Source organism: Branchiostoma belcheri, unplaced genomic scaffold (assembly GCF_001625305.1).
Source record: "Branchiostoma belcheri isolate BF01 breed outbred unplaced genomic scaffold, Haploidv18h27 scaffold6, whole genome shotgun sequence".
Taxonomy (NCBI): domain Eukaryota; kingdom Metazoa; phylum Chordata; class Leptocardii; order Amphioxiformes; family Branchiostomatidae; genus Branchiostoma; species Branchiostoma belcheri.
In genome coordinates, this window is record NW_017804242.1 from 3,450,297 (window position 1) to 3,468,508 (window position 18,212).

The following is an 18,212-nucleotide window of genomic DNA, read 5'->3' on the forward strand; positions in this document are numbered from 1 at the left end:
ATGTAGTGATGTTCGTATTAGTTAACGTTATATAGGAACAGTACTGTAACAGGTGTTATTTTCTCACGTCATGTGTAGATGTGTATCTGAAATATCATGCAAATATCAACCTTGTCCGCACAGTGACAAAGGTTATAGCTAAAACCAAACGCTTTAAGCCATTCTGTCTTTTGTCCACACTGTATGATTATAAAGCCACTTGGAAATGTCGACATGACAGTAGAAAATTCGCGAGAGGAACGTGTAAACTACTTCTGCATAAATACGCCAGGGATATTACACACAGCATATTGAGATCATTCCCTCCACCGCATTGTAGGGGAGTGAAATATATTGTTTTTCATCGTATGTTCCGATTTCTCTTCTCTTCTATTCCTGTCATTTCATTATTAATAAATGCATTCAACTCTGTACATGTCATTTAAAAGTTCCGTCAGAAGAGGCCAAACGTGGAGGTTTTTTATAGCGACTGTTTATTTCGTTCCACATCAATGAAGTTCACCTGGTTCTGCAATATCGTAACCCTCTCAGTCTGAATGTCGTTATCGTGAATTATTTGACCCATCCTCGAAACGACGCACTCATTTAGCACATTTCCTTCCTTCGATCAACTAAATGTTAGCTTATTTATCACAACTCAAATTACAAATTGAGTGGTGTGTTACGCCGAACGCTGGTCATACCGCGGTACAAAAAGAACTATATCCGACAAAGCAAGAAAGAAAGAAACTGTCAAAAAATGGGGGCAAATGGCACAAACACTTAATTCTGATCACGTGTAAATACTGTATTTGTTGACTGATCTTATGTTTGTTATGTTCAGTTTGATATTTCAACCATTGATTCGTCTCCATTATTTATGTTTGACATTAATTGTTCTGATATTATTGACGTTAGCATATTTATTTTTCATCATTCTGTCATGTTTATTTCTGTTTGATATCATCCCTCTGTCATATTCGAGCAAATATTAATTAAGTAAATCTGTAAGTCATTGATGTTGTCATTTTCTTTTGCTGTATATTGCTATTTTGTTATAATATTTACCATTTGTTATTCTGCTTTTCTTTAGGGTAGATATTATTCATTTACGTTATAGTTTATTTATTTTCCACCTTCTCTTATGGATCCGTGGTTTATGTCATTATTAGTTCTTGAACTCTGTCCTTTTGTTTTCTGCAAATTTTATGTATTTGTTGTGTAATGCAATAAAAAAAATTTAAAAAAGAGGCTCCGAATCGGCCATCTATGGGAAACCGAAACGTGCGCACAGTGAATTAGCCTCCATTTGTGTTAATCACGAAACGTTATCTCATGCCTTTCCTTCCATGTTTACTCGTAGAACGCTATGGGTTTACGGTCATAGAAGAACTGTCCCTGTGACTCCTTGGGTTGGATGAGAGCCAGGAAAATGGCTGTGTCTGCGCCTGGAGAGAGGAAGAAAACCCTAGTGACGATAACAATCATTCTAACTTTTACACACCACTGTAATGATTGAGACTGGTATTAAAGTCTGGTTATGTAGGTCAGAGGTATACGATAAGGTTTTCTGGATTTTACGATGTTACAAGTTGACACTTGAACCATCCATACCTTGAGCGGCAGTTCTTGTTGGTAAGTCGTAGCCCGTCATATCGGTCTTGCACCAACCAGGACAGACCTGAACCAACGACATAAAGTGATAAAAGCCACATAGAATTCAGGTATCCTGGAAGCAGAGTTACCGCGGGGCTTATAGCCGGTGATAGCCGGGCCCCCAGCGACTTGGCACGTAAGCGACTCCTGCTGGCCGACGTACCGTACACAGCCCTCGTGGTATTGGTAGCGGGAGTCGCTTTACGGGCCAAGTCGCTACGGACCCGAACAATACCGGCTATAAGTATAAGCCCCGCGGTAACTCTGTTTCCAGGGCATAAATAAGGAATAACACGAGTGTACAACCTACCCTCTCCCAAACCAAACCTGTCCTTTTCAGTGAACAAGTAGAAATGGGCACCGGGAAAAGTAGAAATATACAAAATGTACCAAAATTATTTGCGGAACTTTTTGGGAAAACAGATTGGCATACTAGTAACACATCTCCCTACATTAGTTTTAAAAAATGTTGTTCTTACACAGTTGACCAGGATGTCCTCTCTGGGGTCCTTCTCCATCTCCCGTGCCTGGATGAACGTCAGGACGATCAGTCCGATCTTCGACATGCCGTACGCTGCAGTTGAGTCGCCGAAACCGTTTTCCTGGTGCATCCCTGCCTTCGCCGTCCTGTATTTAACAGGGATAACGAGTAATTTTGTCCAAGAGAAGATTTCCTCAAAATACGATACCCGTTTCCGCCACTGAGTACTGATACTGGGCATATAATATTCTGGCCAGTCGTCAAAATTCTTTTGCCCGGTTGAACGGGGGAGGGGCGCCGGATACGCCCCCTTCTGGATCCGCGGATGTATATGGACAGACGTCAATGATTAGACTCTTATCCTAAAATTAGCTGCATGACAGTTGGAAGTGTGGTTTCTATATTTAGAAACGAATACGATTTTTCTGTCGATGTTTTTGGCCTGTCATAAAGTGTACCAAAGTTACGGTCTGCTGAGTCTGTCATTCAACTTTGACACATACATAAGTGTACCCACTCAATGAACTTATGCAGCAACTTCACAAGTTCCTCTTCCTTGATGCTCCTGTCCCCGAAGCGGGCCTGTAATTCGGCACTGCATTTCTTCAAAGCCACCTTAGCCCGTTGGCTGGTCACATTCACTACCCTGAAGATTCAAAGTAAATTTTCATAAATGCATGCCATTGACAAGTTATGAACAGGTAAGGTCCAAGGTTGCGTTCTCGGATAACGTTTTCATGTGCCATTAAAAATCCCGTTTTCGCCTTTCTCCTTAATGTGTATGTACATTCTGTATTAACAGCACATCTGAACCTTGTGTATCAGATTGCATAATTCGAGACTTGATAGCTCCGCCCACCTTCCATGAGGCCTGATGATGGGCAGCAGAGCTTTGCTGACAGCCAGAGTTCCGAAGAAGTTGATCCCCACGCAGTTTTCTGCTTTGGTCCCGAATGGGGTCGTATCTTCCATCTGGAAATCAAAACAAGAGGTGGCATTGGTTCAGGGATTATGCCTTTAGGTGGAATAGGAGGGAATTGCAAGACTATCCGATCACTAGGTCCTAGGGCAGAAGTGAAGGGAAAAGATGTGTTTGAAAATTTTGACAAACGAAACGAACCTTGTAAGCAAATCCTGCATTGTTAACCAGCACGTCCAGGCCCCCATGCTTGTCCTGCAGATGTTTCTTCAGTGCCTGAATACTCTGCTCATCTGTGATGTCCAACTGGTGGAAGCTGGGGTTCAGGCCCTCAGACTTCAGCTTTTGGACAGCCTCCTGTCCGAGTTTCTCATTTCTAGCTGTGTTGGAAAAAATAATGTACTACTGGTCAAGGCAGCAACCGTCCTGTACGGCATAACACATTGGCTGAGCAAGTAGAAATCCGGTAGAGATCATACAAGAGACAATACTTCAATTGCCCTTTGCTTTTATTTTTAGTTGATTCAATGATACATAATCGAGTAAACAATAATACTTACCTGTTAGGTAGACAGTCCCCTCGAATTGTTTACACAATCCTCGCACTATTTCCAGCCCAATCCCCTTGTTTGCCCCAGTCACCTGGCGATGTGGAGATGATAACCACTGCATTAGTGTTTGACAACCCTTTCTGTAAGATATATACTATAGAACTCGAACTTGTGAAATATCAGTGCACACATTGCACATGACATTCTGAAGCATTATGCCAAATTACGATTCTCCATGAATTGGAGGAGTTCCCAAAGATTTGAATCAGGAGAAAATTGTTGTGTGCTTTGTTGAAAAATGAGCTCGAGATTGAGCCATCCTGAAAGGTTTTGTTGAAAATCTCTGTACGAAATGCTAATTTTCAGATCCGACTGTTTTTAATCTGTGCACGTCTGTGAAAGCCACAAACAGATGTTTGACACCAGGCCTGAGTGTGTTCCTTTGGAAGGTGAACCTGCATGTGTTACTAAAGTAAGCTTTTGTCACGTCCTACCAAGCTCCTTTGGACCTACTGACCTCTTGGTAATCTTAACGTTCCATGGGTTAACAACAATACCCGTGCGTCACGGCATGGACTTTGAAAGAGAAGCAGCACTTTGAACGTAACGTTATAAATGTTGTACTCATAGAGCCTTGACCTTATACGTATACTGCCAGGTGCTATTATAGCAAACACTACAATCCTGTTCTATATCCTTGTTTGGTCGCCCAATTTGGCATGGGTAATGAGACACATATTTAGGTACGCCTCTGTTGTAGACCTTTCCCACTCAAACTGGCGATCATCATATCTCGAAAAAAATTCAGAACCGCGTATAGCTATCAGAAAACCAAGGTGGGGCATAGAATTTGGGGCATAGAATTCTTTCCGCGAAAGAATACTGCGACACAAATTAAACTCACCACGGCTACTAGGCTCATCGTTGGTTCCCAGGCAGTTGAGTGAGCTGCTGCTGGTAGGCCCTGTTAACTTGGACTGTGACTGGTTGTGTCAAGGACGTCCTTGGTTGTGTGAACTCACCTTGTTGGCGCTTGTTTGTTTTCTAAGCCTATAACGAACGTGATCGCGTCGTAAGTCAACACGGTATTTGTACGGAATAAGTGATGAATACGGCTGTGGGATATAATTCTTATTACGAACATATGATGTCTTTTAAAGAAACTGGTGTCTTCCCAACTTTACTCTAAATTCCAGCAACTTAGCAAGTAGTAATAGTAACAACAGTATGGTCATTGACACGCGATGCTTTATTTCAATATCCGTGTACATGTACATGTATAGGCAGTATGGAACCAACCATGCATTGCAACTTGGTCTGGTATCATCGGGAAGGAGTTTAGCTTTAACCATATAGATGAGACTAGTTTGCCTTGGCTACGGATTTCTCACTCGGCGTGCTTTCTCTAGTTAGGCCTTATTTTCATTTCAGCAGTTTTCAGCGAGGTGTCATACCCCTCCAGGGTTTCCAGTTGACACCGTCTGCCTGAGACTGCTGGTCCGCTCCCAGGTACAGGCCGTTCAGGTTTGCGCGGTGGCAGCTACTGTACCACCACGCACCTTTGAACTCTTCGGCACAGTTGTAAGTAGGGTGGATGTCGTTGTCTCTGTCTCTTGTCGTAAAGTACATACCGTGGTGAGGGTTGACTGCGTCGGTCATTCCGTCACATGGAAAGGGTTTTATATGCAACAACCTATAGTAAAACTTAGTTCTATCCTACGAAGTAAGCGCATCAACTCGGAAACATTATGAAAGAAGATTTCACCATCTTCAGGAAATCGAAACGTGTATAATGACTTAATCTCTAGTTGTGCTAATCACGAAACGTTATCTAATGCATTTCAAATCAGCCTCCGCCATTTCCTTCCATTCAAAACGCTATGGGTTTACGTTCATAGAAGAACTGTCCCTGTGACTCCTTGGGTTGGATGAGAGCCAGGAAAATGGCTGTGTCTGCGCCTGGAGAGAGGAAGAAAGAAAACCTTAGTGAGGATATAACAATCATTTCGACTTTTATGCGCCACTGCAATGATTAAGACCTCAACCAACTATATTAACCTATACAACTTTCATCAAGTCTGGTAACTAGTGTAGACCAAAGGTACTACGGTATACTATACAATTAGATATAAGGTATGAAAGATATTGCACTACAAGTTGATACTCAAACCATCCATACCTTGAGCGGCAGTTCTTGTTCGTCCGTCGTCGGGCGCCATATCGGTCTTGCAACTACCAGGACAGAGCTGAAGCAACAATATAAAGCGATGAGAGCCACATAGAAGGTGTAACATGAGTGAACAACCTCACCTACCCCAGGCAAAATCTGTACCGTTTGTAAACAAAATATCATTAAGACATGGACCGTGGCCTTGAAAAGAAGAAATAAACAAAATGTTTGTTTGCAATTGGACTAAAAAGGGAACTATTTGACGGACCTTTTTCGGGGAAAACAGATTGGCACACTAGTTACAAATCTCCTTGCACTAGCACAAAGGCAATGTTGCTCTTACACAGTTGACCAGGATGTCCTCTCTGGCGTCCTTCTCCATCTCCCGTGCCTGGATGAATGTCAGGACACTCATGCCGATCTTCGACATGCCGTACGCCCAGTCGGCGAAACCGTTCTCCTGGTGCTTCCCTTCCTTCGCCGTCCTGTACAGTCACAAGTACACCAGCCGAGTATTTATTAGGGATAACGAGTAAGTTTGTCCAAGAGAAGATTCCCTCAAAATACGGTACCCGTTTCTGCCACTGAGTACCGATACTGGGCATATATGCACAGACGTCCATGATGAGACTCTTATCCTAAAATTAGCTGCATGACTGTTGAAAATGTGGTTCGTGAAAAAAGAAACGAATACGTTCAATTCTCTTTTTGATGTTTTAGGCCTGTCATAAAGTGTATCAAAGTTCCAGTCTACAGAGTCTGTCATTCTATTTTGACACAGACAGGTACGTATACTCACTCAATGAACTTATGCAGCAACTCCACAAGTTCCTCTTCCTTGATGCTCCTGTCCCTGAAGCGGGCCTGTAATTCGGCACTGCATTTCTTCAAAGCCATCTGAGCAGCTTGGCTGGACACATTCACTACCCTGAAGAGTAAGATTCAAAGTAAATTTAGTAAAGGTTATGAACAGCTAAGGCCCAAGGGAGGGCATTATAGCATTCTCGGATAACGTGTTATTTTTGTGGAATTGAAATACCTTTTTCGCCTTTCTCTTTAATGTGTATTCTGTATTTACCGCTCATCTGAACCTTGTATAAGATTTGACAGCTCCGCCCACCTTCCATGAGGTCTGATGATGGGCAGCAGAGCTTTGCTGACAGCCAGGGTTCCGAAGAAGTTGATCCCCACAGAGTCTTCTGCTTGGGTCCCAAATGGGGTCGTATCTCCCACCTGAAAATGAAAAAAAAAATTGTGACACTTTGGGTGAAATTGGTGGAATCGCAGGAGCGATCACTAGGTCCCAGGGCAGAAGTGGAGGGAAAATGTGTGTTTGAAAATTTGACAAACGAAACGAACCTTGTAAGCAAACCCTGCATTGTTAACCAGCACGTCCAGGCCCCCATGCTTGTCCAGCAGATGTTTCTTCAGTGCCTGAATACTCTGCTCATCTGTGATGTCCAACTGGTGGAAGCTGGGGTTCAGGCCGTCAGACACCAGCTTTTGGACAGCCTCCTGTCCGAGCTTCTCATTTCTAGCTGTGTTGGAAGAAATAATTCACTACTGATCAAGGCCGCGAGCACACGTACTGTACGGCATGCCACATTGGCTGATACACGTAGGAATCGAGTAGAGAGAATAGAAGGACAATACTTTAGTGCTTACCTGTTAGGTAGACAGTCCCCTCAAATTGTCTGCACAATCCTCGCACTATTTCCAACCCAATGCCTTTGTTTGCCCCGGTAACCTGGCGATATGGAAATGAAATGACTTTCAGCTCAGATAGTGGGCATTCCTTGGTCTCTTAGGACCATGAAAAAGACTTCTACGCCATGTACTAACTACTGCTGTTTGTTTTTACGTCTAAGTTCTGACGCAGCTCTGACAGAATAACTGTATTACTGCTTGACAACCTTTTATGTACGATCTATAAAGAACGCAACTTATATCAAGTGAAAATTCCTTTACGCCTTATGGTAAAATGAGATTAAGCCTTCCATAAAAATTTTGTTGAAACTCATAATACTGGGTCTGAGCTGTGTCGCAAAGCTTTGTGTCCTACAAGAAAGTCGGACTTTAACCTCGAGCCATGCTGACCTTTTGGTTACCTTAACACTCCATGGTTAAACACCAATAGCTGAACGACACGTCCTCCAACAGAAACAACGCTTGGAACGTAACTTAAACAATATAACCGTTACATTATATCTCACGAAACTCTTCGTCATATAGACAGCATGGTACTTTTATAGGAAATAATCCTGTTAGTCTTATTGTGCCACCCAATTTGGTATGAGTAGCGAAACACACATTTAGGTAAGCCTCTGTTGCAGACCCTTTTCCACTCGGACGGTAATACTAGTAATATATCGACAAACAGTCAGAACCGGGCACTGTAACAATCATAAACCCCAGCAGGGCTTGCAACTGAGGGCATTATTTTGGCTACAGCTTCGAGAAGGAATACTGCGACACAAATCACACTCACCACGGCTACTCGGCTCATCGTTGGTTCACAGCCAGTTGACTGACCTGCTTTGCAGTCTATGACTGTGAATGGTTGTATGAGCTCACCTTTGAACTGCATCGGGTAACCATTGTGCGCATGACGTTCGTGTATGAAGTTTTGCATGTCATAGACGCTTTGTTTTTTGACCTAAAATGAATTTGACCGCACCGTAAGTCAACATGCACTTTTAGGGAAGGATTGGTGACGACGGCTGTGCGAGGTGATAATATTTATGGATATATGATGTCTTTTATAGAAATTGACATTCTCCCAACTCTACTCTGAAATACCAACAAGAAGTAAGAGTAACAGTATGATCATTGACACGAAGTGCTTTATTTCAATATTCGTGTACAGTGGGTCTGTTTTCCTTGCACGTATAGGACAATATGGACTTATGTCAGCCATGCACGGCTAGTATCATCGAGGAGACTATTTTGCCTTAGCTACGGATTTCTCACTCGGAGTGCTTTCTCTAGTTAGGCCTTATTTTCATTTCAGCAGTTTTCAGCGAGGTGTCATAACCCCTCCAGGGTTTCCAGTTGACACCGTCTGCCTGAGACTGCTGGTCCGCTCCCAGGTACAGGCCGTTCAGGTTTGCGCGGTGGCAGCTACTGTACCACGCACCTTTGAACTCTTCGGCACAGTTGTAAGTAGGGTGGATGTCGTTGTCTCTGTCTCTTGTCGTAAAGTACATACCGTGGTGAGGGTTGACTGCGTCGGTCATTCCGTCACCTGAAAACATACAACAACGTACAGAGTTAGACATTAGTTCCAACCTACGGAAGTCAGCGCATCGAATTTTTGCAATTCCTTCCTGCAGTACTAGTCTTTCTCAGAATTCATGTGACCAACTCACCTAGCTATAGGTCACCATGAAAGTCTATATAACCCGCCGTCTCTGTTAAGTTGAACAAACTTCAATGAAAGTTCGTCCCCTCGACTAGTGAAAACTCTCAAAGGACAACACACACACCTGCAGTGCCGTTGTAGCCGTCCACAGTGAGCCTGTACTTGTGCACCTCGTCCTCCACCCTGAAGATGTTGTACTTGGCGTAGGCCGTGTTCCCCTCAAAGTCCTCCAGATCCACCCTCAGTTCGTACACATCCTGGGCCGTCAGACGGTGCAGGTGGTCATTACCTAGAGAAACAGAAGAAAATCTACCTATGAGTTTTGATAGATATAAAACAGCATTTAGGATCCATGCACGATGAACATATGTATCAATCATAAGAATAGTTGTAACCATACCTAGCCAGAACTCTCCCCTTAGATCCCCAAACCCTGTCTTGTACGCCTCCCAATCTCGATAGAAGTTGACCGAACCATCTTGGCGCTTTTGGAATAGCTGCAGAAAGTAAAATGTCGTTACGAATAAGAATGTAACGTTACGTACACTATGGTATCGAAGTTCAAGGACGTCTATATTGGTTGGACTATTCGCCAGGGTTTCTCTCTTTCAGAACAACCGGTTTCTATCAGTTATAATCACAAGGTAGCTAGATCAAACCAAATCAAAGTATAGGTTGCAGCCGATACCGTCCATCCACCCCCGTCAGTATCCATGTCACAGTAGACGTGAACAGGACTTTTCCCTCCTCCATCAGGGTAGATGGTGTACACACCGCTGGTATCGTGTCCAGTCGCCAACAGTTCCATACAGTCACGGGGGCCGTTCAGCTTGTCTGAAATTGTGAATCCAATATTCTCTGTCAACTTATCTAATAATTTAATTAGTTGGAACCGAAAAAGTAATTCTATTTTGATTTTTTTTCAAATTGAATTAACCTTATCGGTTGAAAATGTTGGCATGGCTCATATGAGACATATTTGGATTTGCATTTACGGTTAGATATATTCTACAGAAAAGATGTTGAAAACATACCTGATAGTTGGTTCAACATGGTCTGCATCTGTTGCACTGTGGTCTCTTGTCGCTGAATGATGTCTGCCTGATCATCCACTGTGGATTGTAGTCGTTGAATGGTGGCCTGTTGGTGTTGATTGATGGCGACCTGGTCATCCACGGCTAACTGTAGGTTTTCCACGGTGTTCTGCAGTTCCTGTACGATGTTGGCCAGGTGATTCACGTTCAAGTGTAGAGTATCAACCGACTGCTGTTGGTTCTCGATCCAAAGCTAGAAACAATAGAACATTATGTGATTACTGCAAAGAAACTGCGTCACGGCCTTATAGGTTAAGCATGCTGTATCCCCTTCTTTTGATCGTATTGGATTCAGTCAGTTATAGCACGGTATAGTAAGATACAGGTTTTTAGCTTATTAAGATATTATAAGGATATTAAGTAGGGAGGACTAAATTTAAATCCATTGCTACAACACATCAATTGATAGAATGTATAATCTTATGCCAGAAAAATATTACACATAACAGTTGTATACATGATAACCTCAGGTCTTTTGAGCACATTGGCCTACCGTCCATTGTCCCCCACAACATTGCTGAGTCTCGTTCTTCAGTACTTCCAACTCGCTCTCCTGCTGGTTCAGGTACTGTAGAAGCTGTCCATATGTTAGAGAAGATCCGTTCAGGACAGCGTTTTCTCCAGCGTCAGTCACAGACAAGCCAGCAGACTCGTCTGAACCGACATGATCGTGAGTCGCTGTGCTGCTGAGTTGGATCAGCAGGAAAAGGACGAAGGTGGAAGGGATATTCATGACAATGAGGGAGAGGAGCTGATGGTAAAATGTCACTAATGTGCAGTTGTAATGTGTGTATGTGTAAACCTAGCACTGAAACACCTGTAGTGTTCTCAAAGGGTGGGTCATGGCCGTTTTGCACACAAGGTTATGGAGGTCAAAGGCGGTATTTGTTATATAGTCATAGTAACATTTTACATCAGTTAATTGCACGGTTGTATGATACATATAATGGCTATCAAACCATGACAAATAGTGGGTTGATAAATCACGAGACCTAACAATAGTATATATGACACGGATTGCTTGATCAGAACAACTGCTGTAGTCGAACAAATAACCTGGAAATCTGAAGTTGGTAATATTACTCTTTAGGTATTTAGTCAATGACGCAACCATGTGTTTATTTCGTACCTTAAGCTATTACCATTTCAGCCAGAATCATGAGACAACAACAGCACTAGTATCGATATGGTACTGGCTCTTTATTTCGACAAGTGCCGGGGAAGGGACTTTATGTCAACCTTCTGGTTGCTTGGCTTAGTTAGGCCTGATTTTCATTTCAGTGGTTTTTAGGGAATAATCGTATCCCTTCCATGGGAACCAGTTGACACCGTCTGCGAAGGACTGGTGAGCTCCACCGTGGTACAGGCCGTTCAGGTTTGCACGGTGGCATTTCTCGTACCACCACGCACCTTTGTACCTCTCGGCACAGTCAGCAGTGTCGTGATTGTCATTGTCCCTGTCCCAGGTTGAGAAAAACATGCCATGATGAGCGGTCATGCCATCACCTGAAAACAGATTAACATGTTAAAGTAATTATAATATATAAGGACCTACAGTTCAGAACAAAATCATTCATGTCCTTGTAATTGAATTGGCATTTTGGTTATTAACCGTACGTGCGTTTTAACAAAGTGCCGGAAATGGCCAGTCATAAAGGAGCCTTGCTCTTATAACCTAAATCATCAGCAGTAGATTCCGCTGTGGTGGCTCAAGCCTCCTCTATTCGCAATTGCAACAGTTACAATAGCAGACAAAGCTTAAGGCCAGTCTCTGAATAATGATAATTTACCTGCAGTACCGTTGTATCCGTCCACACTGAGCCTGTACTTATGCACCTCGTCCTCCACCCTGAAGATGTTGTACTTGGCGTAGGCCGTGTTCCCCTCAAAGTCCTCCAGATCCACCCTCAGTTCGTACACATCCTGGGCCGTCAGTCGGTGGAGATTGTCATTACCTGGAGTAAAACACAGAATAGTCACATCATACAATATTGCTTTGCATAACTAAAATGAATCACAATTATGGCCTTTTACCAGTTCTGCTGAAGACATACCTAGCCAGAACTCTCCCCTCAGGTCACCAAACCCTGTCTTGTACGCCTGCCAGTTTCGGTAGAAGTTGATTGAACCATCTTGACGCTTTTGGAACAACTGGACAAAGTAAATAATACCGTAAGGATCTATGCACACTGTACTCTGTAGTTATCAATCACGATGTTGTTATCTTGAACATTTGTAGTACAACGAAAGAGCCAGAAATAGGAGGAAAAACAAACACCAGACTTGTGTTAACTTGATCTTGTGATGCTCTATTCATACTTTACAAAAAACAGTCGTCTGATATACATGGCTGTCATGAATGAAAACAGTAGACCTACTACATACTTACAGTCCACCCACCCCCGTCAGTGTCCATGTCACAGTAGACGTGAACAGGACTTTTTCCATCGCCATCAGGGTAGATGGTGTACACATCACTGACATCGTGTCCAGTGGACAACAGTTCCATACAGTCACGGGGACCGCTCAGTTTATCTAATTTTCAAAGATATTGATTGTTTAAACTTGAATAAACTTAAAGCTAAAAAGTCGTGTTATATATATCTAGCCCATACAAAATTAAGTCGTATGTTGCTACGTTGACAGATTACAAAATTGATAGGTGAGGAACCTGAAATTTGGCTCAGAAGGGTCTGCATCTGTTGTATTTTGGTCTCCTGTTGCTGAATAGTGTTGCTCTGATCAGACATTGCTGCCTGTAGTTCCTGCATGGCGGCATGTTGTTGCTGAATGGTGTTAGCCTGATCACCCACTGTTGTCTGTAGCTCTTCCACGATGGACTGTTGTTGCTGAAGAGCGTTGGCTTGGGAAATGTACTACAACAAAGGAAACTGTGTTATCATAGCTTGATTTCATTGAAACGTGCTGTATTCTTTCTCGTCCAAAACACATTCCAGGGGAGTACCCGGAATCTGTTTTGTGAAGTACATGTAATAGAGCGTTTACCATTTGACACCAACAAAAATATATAGACGACGTGAAGGCACTAGTAACTACAATGTGTGCACATACACTTTCTTCCCTAGACTTGTAAACAATGTAATGACTTGGAGGTGTTTTATACTGCATTCAAACATATGATATATGAATGCATGTAGCAAGCCGTTTAGGAACAAAGACTTACTGTCCCCTGTCCTCCACAGCATTGCTGAGTCTCGTTCTTCAGGCCCTCCAACTCGCTCTCCAGCTTGTCCTGTCTAGTTAAGTACTGGAGAAGTTCTCCATATGCCAGACACGATCCGGTCAAAACACCGTGTTCTCCAACGTCAGTCACAGTCCATCCAGCAGGATCCTCTGAACCGAGTTGGGCTGTTGAATTGCTAAACTGATGCAGCAGGAAGAGGACGACGATACAACCGACAGTCATGACGACGTGTGACGAAGTTCGTTGATCTGTCCTGAGCTATAGTGTGCGTTGACGCATGTATAGAAACACCTGTAGTGTTCTCAAGGGCTGGGTCATCCCTTTATTGCACACGAGGTCATGGGGGTCAAGGGCACACGAGGTTACAGCCGAATCGCTCATATTTAGATCTTACATTTAAATGACGCCTATTTAACGAAGAACTAATTTTTTTATCATACTTGTTTATTATAGTTGAAATTTCTACGTGGCATTATTAATGATCATCAGCTTGATAAGAAATGCTGTAGTCGAACACGTAAGCTGGAAATCTCAAGTTGGTACAATTATCCTACAAAAACTCAGGAAACATAAGACAAATCAGACACAGTTTGGCCGGAAAAAGGGAAAAGCTTTAATTTGTAACTTTTCCAAAACGAACACAGGTGGAGAAAGGGGTGGTGGTGGGTGAAGAGAAAAACAAAAGCAAGACCGGCACCCGCGTACCGTCAAGTCGAATGGCGTATCACGTGATCGTGTCAAAGGTTACGGGCCGAAACAAAAGAAACAGGGGTTTTCTAGACAATTAACAAAAATTACCAAGGGTCAATTTTTCCCAAATTATCCTACAAAAACTCAGGAAACATAAGACAAATCAGACACAGTTTGGCCGGAAAAAGGGAAAAGCTTTAATTTGTAACTTTTCCAAAACGAACACCAAAGGAACGGCCAAACTGCAAAACATAGTTATTTTAAATTTAGAAAACCACCACCTACTCCTTTTCTTTCTCTTTAGCTTCCTATGATATCATACTTGAACATTGCTTTGGGGTTACCAACCCAGGAAGGAACAATATAACAACATTTCAAAAATATACAACTGTTACAACTTATAACAGTATAACTGCTGTCGAACTATTCAGGCTAACAACCATCATTACTTCTTACAATAGTTCACTAATAGGGAATCATATAAGAACATGCGCAACAAACTAAAGGGACCTAAATACATAGGTCAACTTGTAACAATAACATTGTCTCCTAACAAAACCATCTATTAGTAGTCTACGATGTAGTGTAAGATACTAGTACTACAAAGCCATCTTACGAATGCTAGTCACCATTCTGGAACATAGACTTAACCGGGTAGCTAAGGGAACTTTCAGATACAGCAAGTAGGCGTCCGAACGCCAGTCACCCTGAAGGCGAATCAAGTCAATAGGAACACCTGAACGAAAGGCAAAGGTGGCACCACCTCTACGTCCACTATGTAGTGAGTATCTAGCTGGGCTTAAACCTGCTCTAATCAGGATCTGCTTGAAAGCCTTATCGAAAACGCTCTGAGTCAAAGGTACAAATCCGGATCTATGTGGTCTCGTAAAAGCTGCGATAGTATCAAAATTGCGATTCAACTTAACCATATTACAGTATGCCGATACAGGACAAAGAGGAGAATTCTTGATCTCCATCACGGGAACGTACAATACTCTCTCAGCACACTGTAATGTCTTAGACCATCTAATTCTGATCAGCAAAACTCCTCTATGTACAGCAAAATCATGCATAGTGAATTGTTTAGCCGGATCGAACTCATGCTTAGACACAAAGTTAGATTTTCTCTGAAATGTGAAGAAACTTAAAAGAATCACTGTCCATATGGTTGCCTGAAACGAGTCTGAGGTATCTAACTGTTCATGGATCTTGAGTAAGACTTCTGGGGTGAATGGCAGCTTTTGACGTGGCGTATGTCCCATTTGTTTCTTCAGTCCACGTAGCACTAGGGCTAGATCCATAGACGAGAAAGCCGTGGTGTCTAGCCCGAACAGAATGTGGAAGGTTTTAATACCGCTGATATAGTTTGCAATTGATGCTGGCGCCCGAAAGGAACGACTGAGAAACTCAGCATAAGTCTCCAGGGTGTCTACTGTTGACGGAAAGGGCGGTAAACCGTAGAACGTACAGAACAGCATGTAGGTTCGTAAATGTGTTCTCAAGTTCCCCCAAGTTCCTTCAGCAAAGGCTGCCCGTTTAGTCTGACGCACTCGGTCTCGCAGTAATGTAAGGTCTTTGCTGGCTGAAACAAACAAACAAACAGAACAGAACAAATGCATTAGAACCTTATCATACAGTCAATAAGGGCACTCCAAGATAAAGTCTTCCTGGAATACCGGAATCTCACAAGTGGTCTGGTGTCGTGTGAGACTCTTGAACTGCTGAGAGTGATACGTTGACATGTGCCATCGCGAAAGATGATCTGCAATCCGATTGTGGGAACCTTGAATGTGTGTGGCCTTCACCTGGAACTCAAATGTGGCAGCCAACAGCCATAATTCCCTCGCACACTGCAACAGTTCCCGATCACGAGCACGGCCGGAGTTTAATACGTGCACACATGCCATGTTGTCGCAGTGTACCAAAATTCGCTGTCCAAACCATTGGGGTGCCCACTTCCGTGCCGCGACTACAATTGTTAATATTTCAAGCACGTGTATCTTTGATCCAAACTGTTCCAAAGTCCGCTCGGGAAACTCGCAATGGAAGAACTGACCGTTGGAGAAACCGCCGCACCCCGTGGCACAGGCATCTGTCATAACCAACTCGTCAGGGTCGCTGTAAATATCTGGAACCATCATCGATACACCGTTGTATGAAACCATAAACCGCTGCCACCACTTGAGATCCAATCTGAAATCCCGTGTCAAGCGAAGTCTATGGTGGTTCCGTCGTAGTGAACGCAATGCCTCCAACATACGTGATATAAACAGTCGTCCAGGAGGCACACAGGATGAAACAAAAACGAGCTTACCGATCAGGGACTGGAGTTCGCGTCTAATGGCCTTCTTCTTGTCCAGCCACGCGCTAACAAGCAGTCTAATCTCTTCTAACCGGAACTGTGGAACGCGTCTAGTCATAGACACTGTATCGAAATCGATTCCTAAAAATGTCATACACGTAGTAGGGCGCACTGCCTTCTCTGGAGCTTCTTCCAAGCCAAGACTGCCCAAAGTGTTCTGTAAATCTGCGAACGCTGCATCAGCTAAAGATGGAGTTTCCGCTCCTCCGAATCATCTAAGTAATTACACACATCATAACCTTTCTCCCGCTGAATATAAGTGACGGCTGAAGTCGTTGTTTGGCAAATGTAAGCTGATGATCTGAGTCCAAATACTAATCTAGTGTCCACATAGAAATCACCTCTCCAACTGTACAATAGATATTTGTAGTCCTTAGGGTCCACTGGCAACTGCCGGTATGCCTTGGTAGTCTCAGGTCTTACATAACAAACAACCTGGTCCCTTATTCAAAATCATTTGAGTCATTGTGTCGACTGATGGGTAAGACAACTGTACCGTGTCTCCTAGATAAGTATCCTTAGGTACTGCTTCATTCAATGCATGGCCACATGGGAAACTACAGTCCACTACTACTCTTCTCTTATCACTGTTCCGTTTCTCCACTGTTTGTAATGGTAAAGAAACCACTGGGGACGAAAAAGGGTTCTTTGGAAACGGTCCCGCTATGGCACCTAGGCGACGCTCTTCAGAAAGAAAATGATCAACATGTGAAGAATACGTTGTAGCAGACTTATGATTCTTAGGATACAAAACTGCAGGCGGACTATAGAGTTCTTCCTGAACGTTGATGGGCCAACCAAAATCCAAATAATCCACTATATGCTTGTGGTCGTAATCTCTGAGTAACTTTCTCCAGGTTTGTATATTCAGATTTGAGTCCACCGGTCTACGAGCGCCAATATAGTTAGGAACATTAAATGCCGATACCTCTTCATGTAGCCTGATCGCCTTGTGTGCCGCCACGTGCGGGGCCGGGTCCCTGGGAGAAGTGGGCGGAGTTACCGAAGCTGCGATTTGCTCTGTCTGCCGGGCCCCGAAATGGCCGTGGTTTGTGCAGGCACTCTTGACTCGGGTGCGGTGCCTGAATCTCCCGAACTATCAAACACGCACTACAGACGTGTAACAGTGGGGCGTTCCATCGTGTGCTCCAATGCCCCGGAGGGTAGAGAACAGGACCCGGTCTGGAACTCGCCACAGTAGCGAGGTCTGCTTGCCGACACTCGAGCCTCTTTCACAAGCCCCGCCCTCGGAGCGTTGCCCGCGTTGCCCCGAGCAACCCTAGCCTGTGTTCGGTAGTGTCTTTCCCTGACAGCATCAAAGGCACCGCGGTTCCCCCATGCGAGCGATCCGTATTCCATCCCATACAGTAAAGATGCGTGAACTTCCCGTACTGCAACCCAATCATAGTAGACAGCATCGAACATAAGATCTGCTAGGTGAACCAACTTATGCTCTGCGTCCGTAGATACACGCTCACGATCTAGAACATTCTTAACATAGCCGTGCACAAACATGGGTAGGGATAACTCGTCATAAGTCACGCCCCCTTCTTTACCATATCCCGGGAAATGCACCCGATGTTGTGGCCAATCAACTTTGACCCGACGTGTACCCGAATCATTAATAGTACGGTTACGACCGCTCTTACCTGCACGACGTCGCCTCCTAGAACGTGAGCGGGAGTCGTACGAAGCTGTGTCTGAGTCATAGTTGCGCCGGGAGCGTTTGCCTTTTCTCTTTCTT

At 43.7% G+C, this 18,212-nt stretch overlaps 3 protein-coding genes and 1 pseudogene across 3 annotated transcripts; all 4 read right to left on the reverse strand.

The window, feature by feature from the left end:
- Nucleotides 1–610: 610 nt before the first annotated feature.
- Nucleotides 611–8,354, reverse strand: LOC109482264 (carbonyl reductase [NADPH] 1-like). Its single transcript, XM_019784953.1, has 13 exons — nt 8,331–8,354; nt 7,422–7,503; nt 7,116–7,294; nt 6,877–6,989; nt 6,556–6,684; nt 6,100–6,241; nt 3,592–3,677; nt 3,237–3,411; nt 2,976–3,088; nt 2,634–2,762; nt 2,115–2,262; nt 1,594–1,660; nt 611–1,427 (listed from the first exon to the last, which is right to left on the reverse strand). Exons 1-13 carry the CDS (start codon nt 8,352–8,354, stop codon nt 1,333–1,335), a joined length of 1,482 nt encoding a protein of 493 aa, XP_019640512.1. The 3' UTR covers nt 611–1,332.
- A 280-nt stretch (nt 8,355–8,634) lies between these two features.
- LOC109482466 (ficolin-2-like) lies at nt 8,635–11,012 on the reverse strand. The gene is made up of 6 exons (XM_019785187.1): nt 10,705–11,012; nt 10,152–10,404; nt 9,806–9,951; nt 9,518–9,614; nt 9,242–9,406; nt 8,635–9,000 (listed from the first exon to the last, which is right to left on the reverse strand). Exons 1-6 carry the CDS (start codon nt 10,942–10,944, stop codon nt 8,741–8,743), a joined length of 1,161 nt encoding a protein of 386 aa, XP_019640746.1. The 5' UTR covers nt 10,945–11,012; the 3' UTR covers nt 8,635–8,740.
- Nucleotides 11,013–11,396: 384 nt separating this feature from the next.
- On the reverse strand, nt 11,397–13,638 carry LOC109482468 (ficolin-2-like). The gene is made up of 6 exons (XM_019785189.1): nt 13,396–13,638; nt 12,883–13,087; nt 12,601–12,746; nt 12,266–12,362; nt 12,002–12,166; nt 11,397–11,717 (listed from the first exon to the last, which is right to left on the reverse strand). The coding sequence occupies exons 1-6, from the start codon at nt 13,636–13,638 to the stop codon at nt 11,467–11,469; spliced, it is 1,107 nt and encodes a 368-aa protein (XP_019640748.1). The 3' UTR covers nt 11,397–11,466.
- A 1,967-nt stretch (nt 13,639–15,605) lies between these two features.
- Nucleotides 15,606–18,212, reverse strand: part of LOC109482265 — a 3,665-nt pseudogene continuing 1,058 nt past the window's right edge.

Excerpts from the sequence above, each read along its gene's own strand:
- LOC109482466 (XM_019785187.1), bottom strand. The coding sequence starts at position 10,944 with ATGAATATCCCTTCCACCTTCGTCCTTTTCCTGCTGATCCAACTCAGC. Across the intron at positions 10,405-10,704 it reads GTTGTGGGGGACAATGGACG|CTTTGGATCGAGAACCAACA; the intron begins GTAGGCCAATGT and ends TATTGTTTCTAG. Across the intron at positions 9,952-10,151 it reads CATGTTGAACCAACTATCAG|ACAAGCTGAACGGCCCCCGT; the intron begins GTATGTTTTCAA and ends TCACAATTTCAG.
- LOC109482468 (XM_019785189.1), bottom strand. The coding sequence starts at position 13,638 with ATGACTGTCGGTTGTATCGTCGTCCTCTTCCTGCTGCATCAGTTTAGC. Across the intron at positions 13,088-13,395 it reads GCTGTGGAGGACAGGGGACA|TACATTTCCCAAGCCAACGC; the intron begins GTAAGTCTTTGT and ends CCTTTGTTGTAG. Across the intron at positions 11,718-12,001 it reads CGGATACAACGGTACTGCAG|GTGATGGCATGACCGCTCAT; the intron begins GTAAATTATCAT and ends ATCTGTTTTCAG.
- LOC109482264 (XM_019784953.1), bottom strand. The coding sequence starts at position 8,354 with ATGGTTACCCGATGCAGTTCAAAG. Across the intron at positions 3,089-3,236 it reads ATGCAGGATTTGCTTACAAG|ATGGAAGATACGACCCCATT; the intron begins GTTCGTTTCGTT and ends TTTGATTTCCAG. Across the intron at positions 1,428-1,593 it reads AACAAGAACTGCCGCTCAAG|GCGCAGACACAGCCATTTTC; the intron begins GTATGGATGGTT and ends TCCTCTCTCCAG.